General features: G+C 39.9%; 1 protein-coding gene across 2 annotated transcripts in view; it reads left to right on the plus strand.

Moving 5' to 3' along the window:
- TENM2 (teneurin transmembrane protein 2) overlaps window positions 1–19,031 on the plus strand; it is a 744,328-nt gene that overhangs the window by 398,592 nt on the left and 326,705 nt on the right. Inside the window, exon 1 of one of the 2 annotated variants that reach the window (XM_069029270.1) lies at window positions 10,263–10,332. The exons of the other annotated variant lie outside the window; for it this stretch is intronic. Coding sequence (XP_068885371.1) covers window positions 10,287–10,332 — 46 coding nt within the window. The 5' untranslated portion in view covers window positions 10,263–10,286. Of the gene's footprint in view, window positions 1–10,262; window positions 10,333–19,031 lie in introns of those variants that run through there. 2 annotated transcript variants of the gene reach the window in all.

The raw sequence follows: 19,031 nt of genomic DNA on the forward strand, positions 1-19,031 counted from the left end.
TGGCGAGACAGACTTGCCATTAGTGTTGGCCCTTTGGCATCTCTTTTTGATCGGTGAGCCCAGCCGGGCTGCTCAGGAATTCATAGCACATCACAGCCGCAACTGGTATCCGAAGAATCTCTGCTCTCCTCTGGCTGGAGCTGTGTCTCTGCTCAGCCGCTGTCAGTTCTGGTTTGTATCACATCCCGCTCCTCTCTCCTCTGACCTTCCCTCAGCAGGGCCGGCCGGCAGGTGCTGCCCGCAGCCCTCCGGCTGCAGCGTCAGGCGGGTCCCGGCCGCGCTCGGAGCTCGCCCGAGGGGCTGCCGTGGGTGCTGCGAGGCGTTCGTGGGCTCTGCCGTGCCGCTGCCGCCGGCCCAGGACGGTCACCTCCTCTCGCTCCAAAGAGAAGCCGTGTGCCGGACCCCGGGGGGGGGGTGGGGGGTCCTGTCCGTGCCTCTCCATGCAAGTGCCTTCCCGAGCGCCCCAGGTGCGGCTCGGCCGTGCGGGGGCAGCGCCCGCGCATCTCCGGCCCGCCAGGGCCGTGCTGCGGGGCTGCGGGGGCACCGCCCGCTCCCCCAGGGCCGGGAGGGAGGCTGGGCGAGGCGGGGCTGGCAGCGGGAGCGGCTCCGCTCCGGCCGGGGCTCCGGCGGGGCACGGCCTCGGGAGCCGGGCTGCTCGGGCAGCTGCTGGGGGCCGAGCTCCAGGTGAAAAGAAAAGCAACTACAGCAACAACGCTGCTTCCCTCCGCCCAAAAAACCAACAAACCAAAAGAACCAACAAAAGCCCTCCTCAGGTGGAAGGTGTGTGCCTGCCGAAGGGAGGGGGATTGGGACTAGATGATCTTTAAGGTCCCTTCCAACCCAAACCATTCTGTGACTGAAAAAAACCCACAGCCATAGCAAAATCGGGAATTTCCTGTCTTCTCCTTGCTTTACCCCCTGGGGCAGCTGGCTGCAGCTAGGCCGGGCAGGGGAGAGGGAGCATTGGGTTCCCCTGTCCCGAGCACCTTTGTGTCTAGAAAGATTCGGTCTGCAAAGGGCCCCAGCCTTAAGCGAGTGCTGTGTTAGAGACGAACATCCCTGGAGTGAAACCACCAGCCTGCCATCCCTCGGTGTAGATGCCACCTCTCCAGCTAAGTGTTAAACTCAGTTTTAATGGTTTGGGGGGGCAAAGCACTGTGTTTGTAGCTGAATAGCTCCAGCAGTGACATCCTCCTTATTTGATGTCTTAGTAAATATTGGATGTCATAACAAAACCTGTAGATGTGTTACAGGGTTAGTGAGTGGTGCAGCTCTAGTTTGGCAGGCTCAGCCTTCCTGCTGACCCTTCTGGCAGAGGAAGGTCACTGGGTACATGTGAGCACAGTCAGCTTGGTAAGAACAGGTTTCTCAGTGTGTAACATAGCAGAGCACTGGGGTGTTTGTCTAATTCCATGAGCTGCTTTGAGACCTGTAGGTGCAGTCCTACAGGTGGTACTGCACTACAGCAGTGTGGCTGGGCAAGGTCTGAGAGGAGAGAGTGGCTGATGGACCTGGGCAGTGGGGAAGGGCCGTGGTTTCCCTGCCCAGGTGTCCCTGTAGTGGAGAGTGGTGATTGCTGTCACTGACGGTCAGCCGAGGGAGGCACAGCTAACGGGGCACAGGTGTTGGCACTTGCCAGCTCTCCTCCCCTGCAGTCTGGACTTCCCCAGAGCTGGTCTGTGCAGCCCAAAAGCTTCTGGGTCACCATCGCAGCCAGAGCTATGTGAGGGTGGTATGAGGCTCCAGAAATGCAAGGCTGGCTGCTGTTTTTCCATGGATGTCATTTTAACACTGTAAGCAAGAGAAATGCATGTGTGTCTTTAGTGTTGGGTGGTTTATCCAGGACTAACATTTTCCTCCTTCTATCTTTGTGGTAAACATTTGTTTTATCTTGTGGACTTTAAGCATCAGCAGGTGTTGAATGTATTTCAATAACATCCTTTCATTGTTCTTAAAGGACTTCTTGATAAGCATAAAGAAATATTTCTATTCTGGTGAATACCAGAAGATATGTTGGAACTACTTAGGCCTTGGATCAGACATTACTTATAATGTTACAGTGGGTTTGGCTAATTCTTAAACTGAGAAGCATTTTGAAAATGAAATTCACAGTACTAGGTGTTTCTTCACACATTTTGTTTCTTTGTTGTGAACATGTATTGGTTGATGACAATTAATAGTCTGTGAATTTGGCTGACAGGAAACCTGTTAGTTGAGACAAAAACTAGGTGCTACAGTAGAGATAAAGGCAACAGAATGCATATAACGTTTTATGATTTATGCTTTGTCTGGCTCATATCCTTTATGCTAAAAACCCCCCAAACAGCAGCAGCATGGTATTGCTTTACATTATTATAGTTACTTTGAAGCCTTAATCAGCAGAAAAATCTATAATGAATAAGGTTATATAAAATATCATCAGGGATCCAAGTGTTTTTCTATTGAGTTCATCAAGCACAGTTTAAAGGGAGAAAAATGGAGAGAAAAAAAAACAAACCAGGAGGCTCAGAGAAAGAGGAAATGGAGGTTATTAGACAATGTGAGGCACTCTAAGATTGTCTCTCTGCTTTGTTGTTTGGGGGTTTTTTGTTGTGTTTTTTGATGTTTTTTCAAAATTGTTAATGTTAATTAACAATTAATTGTTAATGTTGAGCACTTAAATGTTGTGCTTTTGGTGTGCATTAAGACGAGCACTTTCTGGGAAGTGTATGTGGTGACTGACATGTTGTATAGTGTCATTAATATCTCTTCCTGGCAGCTTCTAGAGGTTTTTTTATAGGTATTCAGTACCTGAAGTTGTACCATTTTATCCCAGATTTCCTAAGTAAGGATGAGGTAATTGTAAAAGAGCGTTGGCTGATAAGTAAAGTTTTGAATTGCGTCCATGATTGTCACAGAAGAGAGCATGTCAAAAATGACAATGCCTGTAATAAACTGGCTGGGTGAAAAATAGTAAAAGTAAAAATAGTTCTCTCTTCTTTTTGTGTTAATTACTTTTTCACTTTGTCAGAAACTGTTTGTGGGAAAGCTTTTGCTTTAATGAGTCTCTCTTCATAAAGTTGAAGAACATTTCAAATAACAGCCAGATAGTTCACCCATGCTCTCAGTCAGCTGTATGAAAGATGTGGCACAGTCTCAACTGAGTTTCCATGGAATCAAAATCTGTATATTCTACAGAAAAAAAAAACCACATTTAGGGGAAAAAAAGAAGAATGTTATTATTAAATTGGGATTATTTTTAAATACATCGAATTACTTATTATCGATAACTTTAAGAAAATGAATATATCTAAAAAGTCATATCTTGCTATTTATAATTTGATCAGGTTGCGTTTCAGAACTGTGAATCAGTTGTAAAACCAGACCTAAAATGTGCATTTTTTTTTTTTTTACATTTTAGTCATTTGTAATGTCATACTCACTTTTTATAGCATTTTTAATATGCATATGCTTTTTTGAACATTTCTGTCACTTTTTAACAATTTAGTTAAAATACTATATCTTAAAGGTCTCAAGAGTCAATCATGTCAAGCTCTTGCTGTTCTCAACATTCTAATCAGCACTTCACATTTACCTTTTTTTTCTTTCACTTCAGTGTGCATTCTCTTAGTGGTATGACAGGGATAAAGGCAGGAACAGCTGTTGTGGTTCATACCACAGGTTCACCAAAACCAGTATCCTGTGTCTGATGAAAGCTGAGAAGATGCCAAATTAAGGGTGGTTTTTTATGCTTTTCTTTCAATCCTTGTTGGTGGAATTTTACTCTGTGTGCTGTACCAAAACAGATGGGGAGTAAACCAGACTTTCTTGAACTTGACTTCCCTTTTTCTTATTAACTCGTTCACTTGAGTCACAGCCTACATGCAGCATGAAAGTGTTTAATAAAAGAACCTCTTGACTCACGTGGTGAGTAGGGCTCTGCATGTGGGATCATGCACTGCTTTTTATACCCTGTTGTTATGGAATTGCTGGTTTAGCAGTCCCTCCAGTGTTCCTGCTCATCACAGCTCTGGGATATCTGTGCAGGAATGGAAGTCTTCCAAGTTCTCACGGGGTCTTTGAGCTGACTTAGTAAACTCAGAGGGCTTGACAATTTTGTTTAGTGAGATAAGTAGCATTTTAGGTGTTCTATTATAGTATATATGTCCTCTTGATCATTATGTGAAACAATTTGAAGCACTTAACGAATTGTCAGGTGTTACTAGTAGGGTGAGACCTTATCCTGTAAGACCTTTGTGCTGTCCATATAGTAGAAAAGTGGAGTTCTGGTACAAAAATTGTGGATCAGAACATGAGTAAACAAGAGCAAGTTTTAAAAAGGTAAGACTTTTGCTTCCTCTGCTGTGTCCTGTATTAGAGATGGAGAGCCATTTTTCTGTTTTCATCTTGGAACTTTTCTCTGAAAATAAAAAGTTACTCATTTCCCTGTCTCCATTTTTGTCATCTCTTGCAGTTTTTGGCATCCTTGGCTCATGCCACAGATCAAACCTCAGTCCAGCAGGGCAGCAGGTCTTTGGACCCTGACATAAAAGCAAACAATTTAAAAAGGTTTATAGATTTGGTTCTGTGCTTCCACATTATCGAGGAAATATGCTTGTGTCAAGATCAGCTTACAAAAAAAAGGGTTTTTTGATTACCCTTGTTGTTAGGCAATGACAGCAGTGGCCTTTTAATTTGTTGACATCCTTCTGCTTTTTGCCATCTGTATCACAGGTGTAGCAAAGCAGTGTATGTAGAGGCTGGAATTGAATTCACAGCAGAAATAATCTCAGAATAGAAGTCAGCCTGAATATAGGTCAAGTTAGTGCATAGGAAACCAACACATCTTCAAAGCTGTGGCTCAGAGAATGCTCAAGGGTATACTTAAGGCATGAATGTTGCATATTAATTTAGGGGACTGGGCAGTAAAACTAGGCTTTGTTCAGTTTCTAAGTGTGTTCCCCTGTACTCTGAAATAAATTGTGCACTCAGTGAAGCTGTGCACTCTGTTGTCTCAGCGTAGATTTGTATTTCATGTAGAGAACTTAAATTACCTAGTTGTGAAGAAAATGCTTTACGAGCCTCACAGTGCTCTCCTGGAAGCCAGCCTTTGTCTTTGCTAGCAGAATGTGCCTGCACAGCGTGGTGGAGCTCTCAGCCCATGGCAGGAAGAAATCAGGTACACCTGAACCTTGTAGGTAAATGATTCTTCCCATCCCTGATGTTAATTGAGGCATAGGAGGTTCACATGCACTGGCTGCCATTTAGGCACAGATGAAAGTAATCGGTTTACTGCAGGTTTAAAAAATGTAAATCTTCTGTGGGAGATACTTTAGGAATTGTTTGAGGTACTGAGGAGTCTTGGAAGGCCTTAGCATGTGTGACTATAATTGGAGTAAAAAGTCTGAATGTAAATGTATGGAGCAGACAAGAAGTTGGTGCCACAGAAGTGTGACTCTTGAAATGTTGTTTAAATGCATATTCCTCTATGGTTTTACAAATAAATACAAGGGTGGGGTGGAATTACATGTTCTTTGAAAATTTTATACCCAAATAATCAAGAACATACTGATTATCTCCTATTCTAGTATTTTAGCAGAATTTATAGAAGTACTGATTTCCATTCATTCATTAAATGATAGGTTTCAAAACATTAACACTTATTTTTATGAAATAGAGAAAAATAGAAATTAACTATGTAAATAAAATAAGAACTTAGGTATTAGTTATTATCACTCACTGAGTTGACAATGATAGGATTCAAAGATTATTTTCAGTAGCCATTGAGAAATCTGCATGAGTCATTACAAGCTGCTTTTGCTGGGATTTTCTTTTTGTTTCCTTTTCAGAAACTTGGCTATCCCTTCTATCGCATAACACAGGCAGTCATAGATCAGTTTGTTCAACCATGCATATAGTGAGTAAGGTTGTAGTGTTTGGACCAAATGGAGGTCATAAACAGTTTTAATTTATAATGATGTTATCACATGTATTCAGTTATGCTCAAAAAGCAGCATTTAAGGGGTTTTATAATTCTTACCAGCAATAGCATCACAGTTTTTCCTCACCCTGTCAGGATGTTGTGTGTAGCTTATTCTTGTGCAATGTCTTTATTTCATGCCTCTCACCAGTAAAATCATGTCTGATCCTTTACCACACCAATTGCATTTCTCATTGTAAATTGGGTGCTGGGAAGTTAAGTATAGGCAATACATGACACAAGGGACTTTCTTGTATGCTTTGCCTCACTTCTAGCCCTTGTGCTCCTCCTCTATTCCCTCTGAGCAGTGAACAGATCCATTCTAGGGAATGGAGTCTGGGGAGAGATGAAGGGCCACACCATGCCCTTCTACTTTTATAGTGCTTGTGGTGTTAGAGATCCAAAGGTGATATTGGAACAGGGTTTGTGACAGAAAAAAGTGGTATGTTTTATTAAACCAACAGATGTAACCGAAAAAAAAAATAATAGATGCTCTCAGATACAGTCTGTCTTCAGGTCAGAAACAGAAGAAACAAAACCAAAAGGCTGGAAAAATTAGTTCTGTGTTTGTGTCACCCAGCTAGATAATTGGCAAAGAAAGTCTTTGCCAGATGTAAAATAAAGAAGGATATTGCTAAGAGGGTCATTGACCCTTCTGCATAACCAGAGCCTTTCCTTAAACTCCAGAGGACTTGCAGTCAATCATTGTTTCTGGCCAGTAGTCCCCGTGACAGGTGTGAGTGCTTTTGTAGTCGTTTGCCACTTTATTTCCCCATGATGTGCTGTGTGATGCTCCCTGTTCTAGAAGACACTGTGTTTGCTGGGAGAGGATTGTAGGGGATGGGTTGGACTCGGCATCATTGACACAACGCAGTGTGGTGAATGTTCTAACACCGTTCTGTTACTGCAGAAGTTTGAGGTCACAAAGGATGTGTTTGCATGGGGACTAAGGATTTCTTAGACCTAAAACACACAGGAGAATAATCCAGATTTCTAACAGAGTAGACAAGTATGGTATCAAGAGGTTTTCTGTGATTAAACTTAAACTTGGCTTCTTCAGGTAAGATTGAGGGGAAAGCTCTGGTTTAGTTATTTTCTCTGTAATGGTGAAAGTGTGGAAAAAAAGGCTGGAAATCAGCTATTTATATCTCTGCACAAAATGGCATTACTGGTACATTTCTGTGTGTAGTTATTTTGTAATGTTCTCTGGCATAGTGCTGGTGTGCTTCTGGAGTACTGCTTGAGGAAGCTTAAGTGGAAGCACATTTAACAGCAGTAAAATACAGTTTTCACGTTCATGTTCGTCAAAGCCTCACCTGTCTTATGAAAATGTGGCTGATTTATAGAGTAACTTCCATAGGAGAACGACTTGTCTTGCTCACTGGAGCTGTAAGGAGTCAAGCAGTTCAGTGTCCAAACACTTTTAGTTCAAACATAAGGTCAGTTCTTGTAAAAACCAATTTATTTTTTTCAGTGTATAAGCTCATGCTTAGTTTTAGCCACACAGTCTTATGTCTTCCATGAAAACAAACAAGCTGCATGCAAGTTTTCAAGTGTTTTGTTGACCTTGGATGCAAATGTAGGCATTTGAGTCCATTGTGAATTTGTAGATAGGCCTGCGAGAATGAATAAATACTTCTAGAAGTATGTATGTATGTGTTTGCATTTTCTGAAAGTTGTTGTCATGGATATAATCTAGTACGTTATAAGAGATGTGGAAACTTCTTATCAAGACCTGCATGAGAAAAGCAATTTACCAATAAGGTTGAGAAAATACAAAATGAATGGGAAACAGGAAAGATCTCTCCCCTAATTGTTCCCATTACTCATTCTAGGTGTGCACAGGCCTGTGCCTGTGCACACACTGCATAGACAGAGGGGCTTCTTATAGGGCTTGGGACTTATTTTTGCTTGTTTTCTTTTCAAAAGGTAGTGAGGCAGTTCCTTTAGAGTATTTGCTAATAATACTCTGGAAAAAAATGCAATAACTAAACTCATGAATCTCTATTTCTGCTTCATCTTTCTGTCCCCCTGAATTTTCACGTGGTGTTATTTCCATAAAACAGGAGGCTTTTAAAACAGTGTAAGGAATCCATTGGACTCCTTAAACCAGCAGAGCATGAAGGAATACTTAATCCATCACACAAACTGCTCCTGTGCTAGGTCAGCTAGTGGTGCACTGATACACATACAGAGAGATTTAAAAGCCTAGTGTACTCACTAGTGTTCTTGTGGTAAGTTTACTCTTAAGTTCACATGATGAAGGCTGCTTTAGAAAGTTAGTGAGAATCTGATTTCAATGGATCCATATTTATGTCAGTGTATTCCCAGTCCCCAGGGGACAAAAAATAAGAGGTGAAATGCTGAAGCAATCACAAATTTATCAATAGGTTGGGGTTTGCAACTTTAAAGAGTTGTTTTGCAAGTGTTGCTATACAAATATGAAAGCTGGATTCCATCTGTCCAGAGCTTACTATGATGGTTTCTGGTGTGATTCTTGAGGCAAACATTCATAGAAAAGCATCAATTCTTAAAAGTTTTGTGGTATAATAATGATATAGAATTACTTGGGGTTGAAACTGACCCCATATTCCCTGATAATCATTTGTGAACTCATCTTTATAACCTCCTCTCTGGAACTGGAAAACCCTTACAAAAGAGGATGCCGGGTTATGCAAAGCTATTGAAATATTCTTTTAAGGTACCTGAGTACCTTAAGACCCAGATGCCAGAACGTAGCACTGTGTGACTTGCATGAGCTACCACAGCACTACTCTGTACAGTCCAGATGTAGATCCAGATTTCCAGCATCTTAAGTCACTGACTTTGTCCTTCCTTTTCCCTAATGCAGTTGAGGTGGTCAGATCCAACAGCCCAAATAGGGCGCTGCAGCAAGGAAAATATATCTTCTTTTTTAGGTTTGTTCCTATTGCATGTTGGCTCCTTGTAAATCTGACTCTGGTTGTGGACTTGTGTCAGTTCTGCAGACAGGTACCTTGTGTGCTTTGGGCCAGCTGACCAATTGCTAGTTGGCAAAAAGCCCATTTGCCTTGCCCGTGTAAAGGTAGAAGGTTTGAACAAAGCAAATTACAGAAGCTGCCTTGATGTTACGTGTTCGTAGTTAGGAAAAAACCTCCAACCAACCAACCAAAGACCCAAACAATCCACACACCCATCCTACACCCATCTTGCATGAAAATGAACCCTACTTGTATGAGGACTTAGTGTGTGCATCTTTTCTGAATGGGTAGGAATTCAAAATTAAATTTGAAATTTGGGGGTTAGCTTGTAATTGTTTTTTAATAACATTGGAAATATGAACGTATCTCTGATGCATTCCTTTAAAAATGTTAGTTCTGGGTCAAGTTTCTTCTTCTTCTACCACTTAGAGCAACTTCATCTAGAAATTACAGGCTAAATAAAATAGTGTCTGTAATACTTTTTCTTAAAAACAGATTTATCAATACTAATATGTTGCTATGATAACTCAGTTATCAACATCAAACATTTGTTCAGTCATTTGTTTATCAGTGGCAGTTTGTTAGTAGTTATAAGTAGAATTCCATCTGCCAGTTAAACTACATTGTAAATTGAAGTAGAAATTAGCAGCTCCTGTTTTTTGGGGGCACGGGGGGTGTCTCTCCTAATGAATATATGAAGTTAATTGCACATAAATGCATTTCCAGAAGATGGTTGGGGGGCATCTCAGGTATACTGCACACAAGTGTGCCAGTCAGGCGAAAACAGGCACACACTGTGATTATCTCAGTTTTCAAACCTGGAAGAGACAAGAATGTGTTGCTAAATGAGAGAGGCAGTATGTCATGCTCACTGAGATAAAAACAGAAGCTGCCAGACACTTTGGCTTTATTCTGCGAATTCTTTGCTTCAAAACTCTCCTCTTTTCTTCAGGCTTATTCTGCCTCCCATTCTCATTCTTCCTCCTTCCCTCGTTGCTGTCGCGATCTCTCTCTCATTGTTCTCTCCCTCTTCCCCGTCTTTGATGCACATACGTTGTCACATTTCATTGACTCTCCCCTCTTCTCTGTTCTTACACTCACGCCTAGTGGTGCTTCAGCCAGAGCTCGCAGCCTCTCCGCCGAGTTTTAGTCATGTGTGAAGCTCAGTTTGATCGAGCGCTCCTTTTCTGCCTTTTCACTCTCGCAAAAGATTAAAAGGTGGCGTCACATCGCTCCCCGGCTTTTTCCTGCAGGAGGGACTTAAAAGGGACAACAAAAACTAATCACTTTCAATAAGCGTTTTCTTGCAAAAAAGGGACTTAGCGGTGCAATTTGAGGCCGGTGCTAAGGATTGGGAAGGCTGGAGAATGCTTCATACTGCTAACAAGGGAAGGAAGCCTTCAACTGAGGCAGGTAAGAAGTGTCTGAATCCGAATGGTTTATGGAGTGCTTGGTCGGAGCGGTGGATTTTCAGCGTTCTGTAACTGAGGCAGGCAACTGCAGCAAGAGGCAGCATCGGTGTTGTATCAGATTCCTTTTGTTTAAGATGTAAAGTATGTGCTATAAATTGAATTAGAAATGGGGTCTGAGGATGCTGTATTCACAATGAGTGCTTGTTTTTCCCCCCTTTTCTCTGTGTGTCAGAATAAATCAGAGAGTCAGCTTTTATGAAAGCTGGACTTTGCTTGAGGTTAAATTCAGTGCTTAAATCTCAGTGTAAGAAAAGCTTTAGAGTCTTACAACCCTCAGGGAGCTTGCATTCTGCAATTTGATTGCAACAGCTAAATTTTAAAAAAAATTACTTATTTACTATTTATTGTGTAAGGTAAAATCTAGCATTGAGTTTAGGTCTAGGTGAATATGGTTTGTTTGCCTGGCATTTTGTCAGATGAGTAGCTATACCCTTTTAGACATACTGTAAAACCTATTTCGTGTTTATGTTTTGTAAATTGAGATTAAGTAGCATCCTGAATGAAATACGTGACTAAAACTCATAAAATGCATCTGTGTTTAGTAAAGCAATCACCAAATTAGAATAATGGATTTATGTCAGTTGTCAAATGGAGTTAACTCTGAAAGTGCTGTCCGCAAGTGCACTTGGATTACAATAAAGGGCTTTCTGTTTAACTGTTACTGAGAGGAGCTAATTTAGCAGGCAAAGCCTATAAACTTAAGTCTTGTGATAATATAAAATTCTGTAGCCTAAAGGGGTTGTGGTTTTGGGAAACGTGCCCTTTTATTCTCTATAAAAATACATTGAGGTTTTATAGGGACTCCAAAGGCAGAAATAATTTTAGTAAGTGCTTTTTATTCACAACTGGAATATTTAACTATTGGGGCGCCTGTTTCTGGTCGTCACTGGCTTTGGTGCCTTTTTTCTCTCCCTGCATTTTACAGTTGCTCTCTGTATCAGCAAACTGACTCAAAATAGGAGGAAGGGATTCTGAGCAACAGTGACATTCTGAATTTCATTGTCACACTGAAGAGTGAACAGGCAGTCAAGGATAGTTAGACTATTATTAGGGCTCTAAAAGAAAGCAAATAGTATTGTAGTGATCAGTTATTTGTAAAGTGGAGCACTTACTGGCTGGCTGTAAGCAGAGCTGGGAAAAGCGAACTTTGTAAGCTGTCATAGAGTAAACATTGTTTGATAGGCACAATTCAGTGTTGCAGACCTACAGATGAGCACCCTGCACAGTGAAATGAATATGTTTACTTGAGAACTTTGGTCTTTATGCAAGTTTCCCCAAATGGCTCGTTCCTGCCTGCAGCCATCCGAATGCGCAGTGCTCGTGCCGTGTGAATTCCGGGGCAGTGCTGTGTGTACCTTTGCAGGAGCTGGTGGTACGAGATAGGCAGTGACAAGGCACCACACAGCTGAGAGGGATCGAGCCCCCAGGCAAGCAGCGTCTCCCATCAGTGAAAGGGGACTTCAAACCATGCTCCTTACCTTCAGTGGGAGTTAATCACGCACTTTCATTCTCATACAGAGGGACAGATTTTTTTCTTTTCTGAGGACTTGAAATCAGAACTTGTAAATGTTTCACTGTTTTGCTGTGGATAATTTTACTTTTATTTTTACTTTTTAACTATGGTTTTGCTGAACTTGTTTATTTTTTTGGCATTGGAATTGCCATTCCACCTCTGTTTCACCTTTCAAAACATTTCTGTATGTTCTTCCGAGCTCTTTTAATGCTTCAGTTCTGTTTGGATCAAACCGAAATTAGGAGTAACTTCTCTGACAAAAATGGAAGTCCTGGATGTAATTTGGTACTTTAAATGATATTTGGGGACTTAAATAAAGTATGTCTGAGTATAAATGGTAGATGACTTCTGGTAGCAATTAGTCATGAAGACTTTGGTCCTTATGAAATGGCAGAAAAGTAAAAGGCTGAAGCTGAGCCACCTTGATGTGCTTGAGCCCACAATGCAGGATCTGAATTGCAGAGCATTTATCTCTGCTTTTGGCATTTGCTAACTCTGCCCTACTAGATGTTAAATGGGTGATTAATAGAAATAGCAGCATTTTACTGATGTTCCAGTAGATGTTGCTGGAGAGCAATGTAAAGATTACTTCATCTAGAGAAAGAAATGCAGTGAGATTACAAAAACCAAAGAAAAACCTCAAGGCTGTTGGTAGTTCCATAATATGAGATCAATATTTTTTACATCATTATTGTAGGTGCTATTCTATCTGAAAACCTAAAGAGACACGTGCTGAAATGAGACACATGTAGATAAACCATTTGTCTTCTTTTAAGGCTTTTAGTTTTTACTCACCTCTTAAAATTTTATCACTAGTATTAACATTGTTTGATCTGTGTTGTCTTAGAGGAAGGGCTGAAAGAATGTCCCTAAAAGTTATGGGTTTGTTTTTTGTTTTTTAAATACAGCCACAAAATACAGATGTTTTATTATAAATTAAGAAAATAAATGCACGTCACCTCAAAATTAGAATTCTAGTACAGTGAAGTTGCTTTTCTTTCAGAATAGCAAGAGCTTACCAAATCAACACATAAAAGACAAAAAACACACCCCTCTTAATGTGTATGCTATTTTATGTGTACTTTTTTTAGGTACCATCTTCTTAAGTGGTTAAATTCTGAGAAAAGCCCTATGATGAGTCTCAGATCAATAAATTGTAAGCACCTAATGGCAAATGTGTGAATAGAAAACTGTGATGTTCTATGCTAAAACTACTGTTTTAATTAATCTGATAATATGATAAAGCAGTCCCAAAGGAGTGGAGGATCAGGCACTAACTGATGCAATTTCAGGCAACCACTGACCTCTATCTGTGGGAATATTTATTTTTGGAGATGATCATCAACCGTAACGGATTTCAAATTCAAAACCCTAATGTGTGTTGTTTTTCTTTAATCCTAGCTTTTCATGTAAAGCAGGATAAACATGCAAAACTTAGGCTAGTGATGCTAAAAATATGATCTCTCTGTGTGCAACTGGTTTGTATCTATTTGTACCTTGACTAAAAAAGGAAAAACAAGAATTATTTGAAGACCTTTTAGAGAAGAGATTTCAGTTTTTTGAACTAAAATTGTTTGACTGAATTTTATAATACATAGGAGCATGCCTTTATTTTGTTTGCCACTTAATGTGTAAGAAAATTTCAACTTCTGCTTATAATTGGGGAAAAATGCAGATTAAAAATGAGTGGCAGATATCTACAGTCCTCTCATGTAATTAGCATTGTAGGCTATTTATTTATTGTGGCTTAGGTTTAGCATTTTTATGGGTTTTTGCAGCTGTGTGTGCCAAAATTTCTTTAATCTGACAAGCTTTAGGTTGGTTGTGGGTTCTTTTTGTTGTTTATTTGGTTTGGGGGTTTTTTTCCCATATAGGTTTGCTATTGCCCGTAGGAGTTTCCTTGATGTTCTGCTTCTTTAATTTCTCAAGTTGTGCATGCCCACAATTGTGTACATTAGGTAAGATAATTCCTTCACCTTCAGGAAACTGTCTGTGTCCTCGATATGCAGAGGAAGTAAAATCTTTCTGCATTTCAGGAGTATGGTTTAGGAAATGTAATGCTGTATGTATTTATTGAATGGTGGTGTAGTTTTTCTTCTCAAACTTAGTAGTTCCTACTGTTTTAGAGACCATTAGCCATGGCCATTGAATGTTGTGCATCTCAGTTGGCCATGGCCAAAAGTTCATGAGCACTTTCCCATTTTTAAAATTCTGTGTCATTCAGAAAAATAAGCCCGACTGTTGGCAGTGAGAACATCACCAGAATTATGTTCTCGTACCTTCCTCATTCTCAGACTTGTCAATTCAATGAAATGGTACATAATTTAGTTTAAAAGATTCTAATATGTCACCAGTTTCTAAAGAGAATTCCCTGTTGAAAACATTGGCAAATTCAGTTTAAAGGCTTATGACACAATATAGCCCTAAGGAATAAACTTTTATCTTTGTATTTCTCAGTTCTCAAAGTCAGGAAGAGAAAAGCAAGCATACTTGTATACTGGAATTTTATTTAGGAGTACACTCCTGAAAGCTCAGAATAGCTGCATAGGGTCAATAATTCTGGCCACAACTGAGTTTAGGGCCATATTTCTCAGTAGCAGCAATAGTGTATTTCTAGGTTTGTCTCTGGATGCTTATTTATGTACAAACAACAGCAAAAATCTGAATCCATGTATTTTAATTTAAGCCCATTAGAAATTTAAAATTACATATCTAGTCTCACATTATTGGAACTCAGGAGGAATATATGTCTAGGAGTCTGCAGGAAATTATTGAAATATAAAGCTGGGATGTGTGCACAGGAAAATGTACTGCAGATAACAGTAATTTAATGACTTATTTGTGAGGCTTGCATCTATATCAGAGACTGTGATAGTATCATTAAAATAGGTAAATAAAAATATGAATAAAAATAATTTTAAAACTAGAAATATGATTTGGTGATGAAATCATCTTAAGAATCTTCTAAAGGAGGACATGGTTGTATATATTTTCCTCATTAATGATGCATTAACTCCCAAGTAATTCAAAGCAGGGGATGTAAGTCCTTTTAGCTGTATTGTGTAGAATATATTTAGCTAGCGCAGTTCTTACTCTATGCATGCAATTTTTGAAGATATGGAGCTCAGTTGCTATCTATAGCTTACTCTTATTTAATAAAATTCAACCTGTGGCTCATAGCTGATTCCAAATCAAATAAAATTTGTATTGTTATCACATGAAATGTGATTATAACACGGTAAAACATTGCATTAGAGGGCTTTATCCCCCTGACCTCCAAAATAAATTATTTTTAAAAAGTGAAAAAGCTTTTCAGAGAAAGGTTTTTTGAAGTAGGACTGTTCTTCTAAACTTGTCGGTGAGATTTCAGGAATAAAATCACATGAAAGTGTCTGATAAGTGGGCCTTCTCTATGAAACGTTGACAGTGTTAGAAAACCCAATACAGGTTTTCTGGGAATTTTGATAGGGAACCGAATAACAACTATTTTCAGTTGGAGAATGTGCCTTTGAAATGCCACCTATTAATTTTGTACATATTTGTGGCAATACCTCTTGTTGTACTTGACCACGCAGTACCACCAAGTAATGGCTCTTAACGGTGTCAGTTATTCTAATGTTGTTAGGGAAGAACACAGTCTCTTCTGTTCCCCTCATTTCTCTTTGTTACTGGATTAATGTCTATTTTGAATAGATTTTAGCTGACAAATTCAACCACTTCAGTCCTTTCTGTTTGGTCTAAATGTCAAACCTAACACAGGCTTTTGTAGACAGTTTTTTTCCCTGGCAGCAGAATGGAAACAAGGAATCTGCTGCAAGATGTTATCATTTGGTGGGGGAACAAGTGTTGATACTGGGCTGGGAGAGACTGGTCTCCTCTCCCCACATACAATAATGTCTGTTTTTCAGGTACTCAGAGTGTCTGACCTGTGGCACTCCCCTCCCCAACAGGTATTAATGCTTAAATGAAACCTGGATTATCTCAGTATTTATATTGATATTTGTAGTTGTAGCCTAATTCTGTACATAACTGATAAGGCATAGTGGGTTTGTGTTGGTAGGACACAAAGAGAAGAGGGGGGGGAAATAGCAAGAGATTTCTGCAGGAAAGAAAAACGTTTCTGAGAACAGTGTGGGATTAAAGTCAAAACTGTAACATCAGATGCTGAATGCAGATTTCTCCTAAAGTCACCCTATTGTACTGTTGCTCTGGTATGTGTACGTGGACATAAATAATGTATATGTGCTATACATATATACATGCAGTCTCTAGAGGTCAGTAGAATGTAAGGAATGGACAGATGTTCAGTTTTCTAATATGAGACTTCGAGATGCAGCATATCAGCTGTTGCAACCTAGAAAAGATGAATATGTTTCTAATGAAATTTGGAAGTAAAGTAATTAATCAGAGTTAACAAAGAGCTGAATGGAAGAGAATCAAGTCTGTTGTGTTGCAGAAATGAGTGTAAATTATTTGTTTTGGGCAAATTCCTGATAAATGCTCATTTGTGTTCTGAGGAATTTGACAGAGATCCAGACCATGATTATTGTATTATAGCTCATTATATTGCATCTCCTTGCTACCTTTTCTGAGAGGATCTTTTAGAATGACTGAAATAAAAATGAAAATGGTGTTTTGAGACAGCACGTGTCAAATGTGAAGCAGATCGGGCTCCAGTGCAGGCAGCATATTTTCTCTTCATGTTTACCCCATTAGCCATGGTCAGCCTTAAGAAATTATTTCATCCTCGTTCACCACCACCTAACGTGAAATCTTCTGAATTAACAGATCACTTGTGGTTGAAGGTTCTGTTTTCTCTTTGAAAACTGTATTCACACAATCACACAATCATTTAGGCTGGAAAAGACCTTGAAGATCATTGACTCCAAGCTGTGACTGAGTCCCACCGTGTCAACCAGACCAGAGCACTGAGTGCCACACCCAGCTGTTTCCTGAACACCTCCAGGGATGGTGACTGCACCACCTCCCTGGGCAGCCCCTTCCAATGCCTGACAGCCCTCTTAGTGAAGAAATTCTTCTCGATGTCCAACCTGCACCTCCCCCGGTGCAGCCTGAGGCCATTGCTTCTGGTGCTGTCCCTTGTTCCCTGGGGGAGAGCCTGACCCCCAGTTGGCTGCTCCCTTCTGTCAGGGAGCTGTGGAGAGCCAGAAGGTCCCCCCTGAGCCCCCTTTTCTCCAGGACAAACACCCCCAGCTCCCTCACATGACTGACTCTCCAGACCCTTCTGCAGCTCCATTTCCTTCTCTGGACATGCTTCAGCACCACATTATCTGGACTTGAAAGGAATCCTGACTCCAGAGCCAGGCTGTGCCACAATGACATATATGCATTGTTCTATTATAAACAGTGTGGTTAGTTAAGTGGAATTAGATGTTAAATTTACATATATATGTGTGTGTGTATATATATAAAGGTCCTTCAGAAATTAATGGTTCATATGCTCTCTGTTTCTCTCATTAAAGAGGCTATTTGGGTGGTATTTGACTCTTCTGTTCATGTTGTCGTTCTGCTTTGCATTGTAAAATATTGATAGGACAACTCCTGTCATAGAATTAGTTAGAGCATCAGTTCCCTTTTTATTTGGCTTCTGGTTATTTTTGTTAGTTTGCCTGGAAGCTATGCTTCAAAAACCTCTGATCTCCCTAGATATTCTGGAAGGCATCTTTCAAAGTAGTTTACAAAACTTGTTTCAGTAGTGAGCTTAACAGAGTCAATTGTTGAAGGAATCACTGTGGTTTCCCTCCCCCACTGTTCTTTGAGTGTACTGAAAACTTTCTTTAAGCATTAGATGTGACAAAACAAAGTTGTGGAAGTGGATCTCAAACTTCAGTGTTTTCAGCAGGAAAACTACCAGCTCAGTTTTTATTAAGTTTATGCTTTTAACATAAAATTGTGGTGGTCATAAAAGATGTACTTGGATTCATTATTAACACGTCGTGATAAATAGTGAATATGCATGGATGTTAATGAAGTCTAGTAGTTCTCCACATAAACAGCACATAAAACTTTGAAGATCAGCCTGATTCTGGTGTGTGAAGTTGCAATATCTGATTATATGAAAACATCACCTCTATAGATGGTGGAGAACTGGCTTCCTCAATTTGAAATGATGGCAGGCCTTTGGGTTTAATTGTTTTATGGTCATATATTTTATTTTGCTTTCCTCTTGTTTTGTTTGTGTGATTATGAGCTCTAAGGCACAAAATAATTATTTTAAACAGCAGTGGTCCATATTTTTAGATACAGTGCCTCTTACATACCTGACTGAGAACTGTATTAATGTTTGTGGGGGTAAAACTGAGTTCCAGAATTATCACTTCTAAAAAACACGTCTGTTTTCATCGGGATTTTTTTTCCCCCTGTAAGAAGTATGTGGAGGCGTATCTTTGGGTTCAGGAGATGCAAGGAGTGGACTGTTCTTTATATCTCCAGCCAGTTACACAAGGGAATGGGGAATAACTGGATACAACAAAAATATAGATAAGATGATTGTGTTTTAAAAGGACCTAAGAAAATCTTCAGCACATTTGCCTTTCAAAAATACATTAACCAGTGTTTTTAAAGAACAGTAAACAGCAGGAGAGTTAGTTTGTATTGTGCACCCTACGTTTCAAGACATGCTATTAGAAAATGATGGGTTCTTTTGAATCTACAGCCTAGTAGGCAATCCAGTTGTAGGTGATCATAACATCAAAAGATTGTCTGTGTGGTTATCTGCGATTGTGGAGAACATGATTTCATTACTTACTTGGTCCCATAGTTCTTTGTTGAGTGTTTTATTTCTTTGTGAGGAGAGGTGGATGCTTAGAAAACAGGACAAAAGTACTTGTCTTCTACAACAAACACCACGTAACTCTGAATTATGTGCAAACTTGAGTAACCATGAGATCTGGATATAGAGAAATATGAAATGACAGTAATAACCAGTATCACTGTAAAATTACAAATTATTTCAATTTAAGTGATTTCATTTTCCTACACACATTTTTAAAGTCTGTCACCATAAGCTGTTGACTTCATCTTGAATGCATTCTGCAGTCTTGGCAGTTGAGGATTTGTTAATACTAAATCGGTAATTGTGTTGGCTTTGAAGAGGGATCCAGCAT

The sequence above is a fragment of the Aphelocoma coerulescens genome, chromosome 13, assembly GCF_041296385.1.
Source record: "Aphelocoma coerulescens isolate FSJ_1873_10779 chromosome 13, UR_Acoe_1.0, whole genome shotgun sequence".
NCBI classification, from domain to species: domain Eukaryota; kingdom Metazoa; phylum Chordata; class Aves; order Passeriformes; family Corvidae; genus Aphelocoma; species Aphelocoma coerulescens.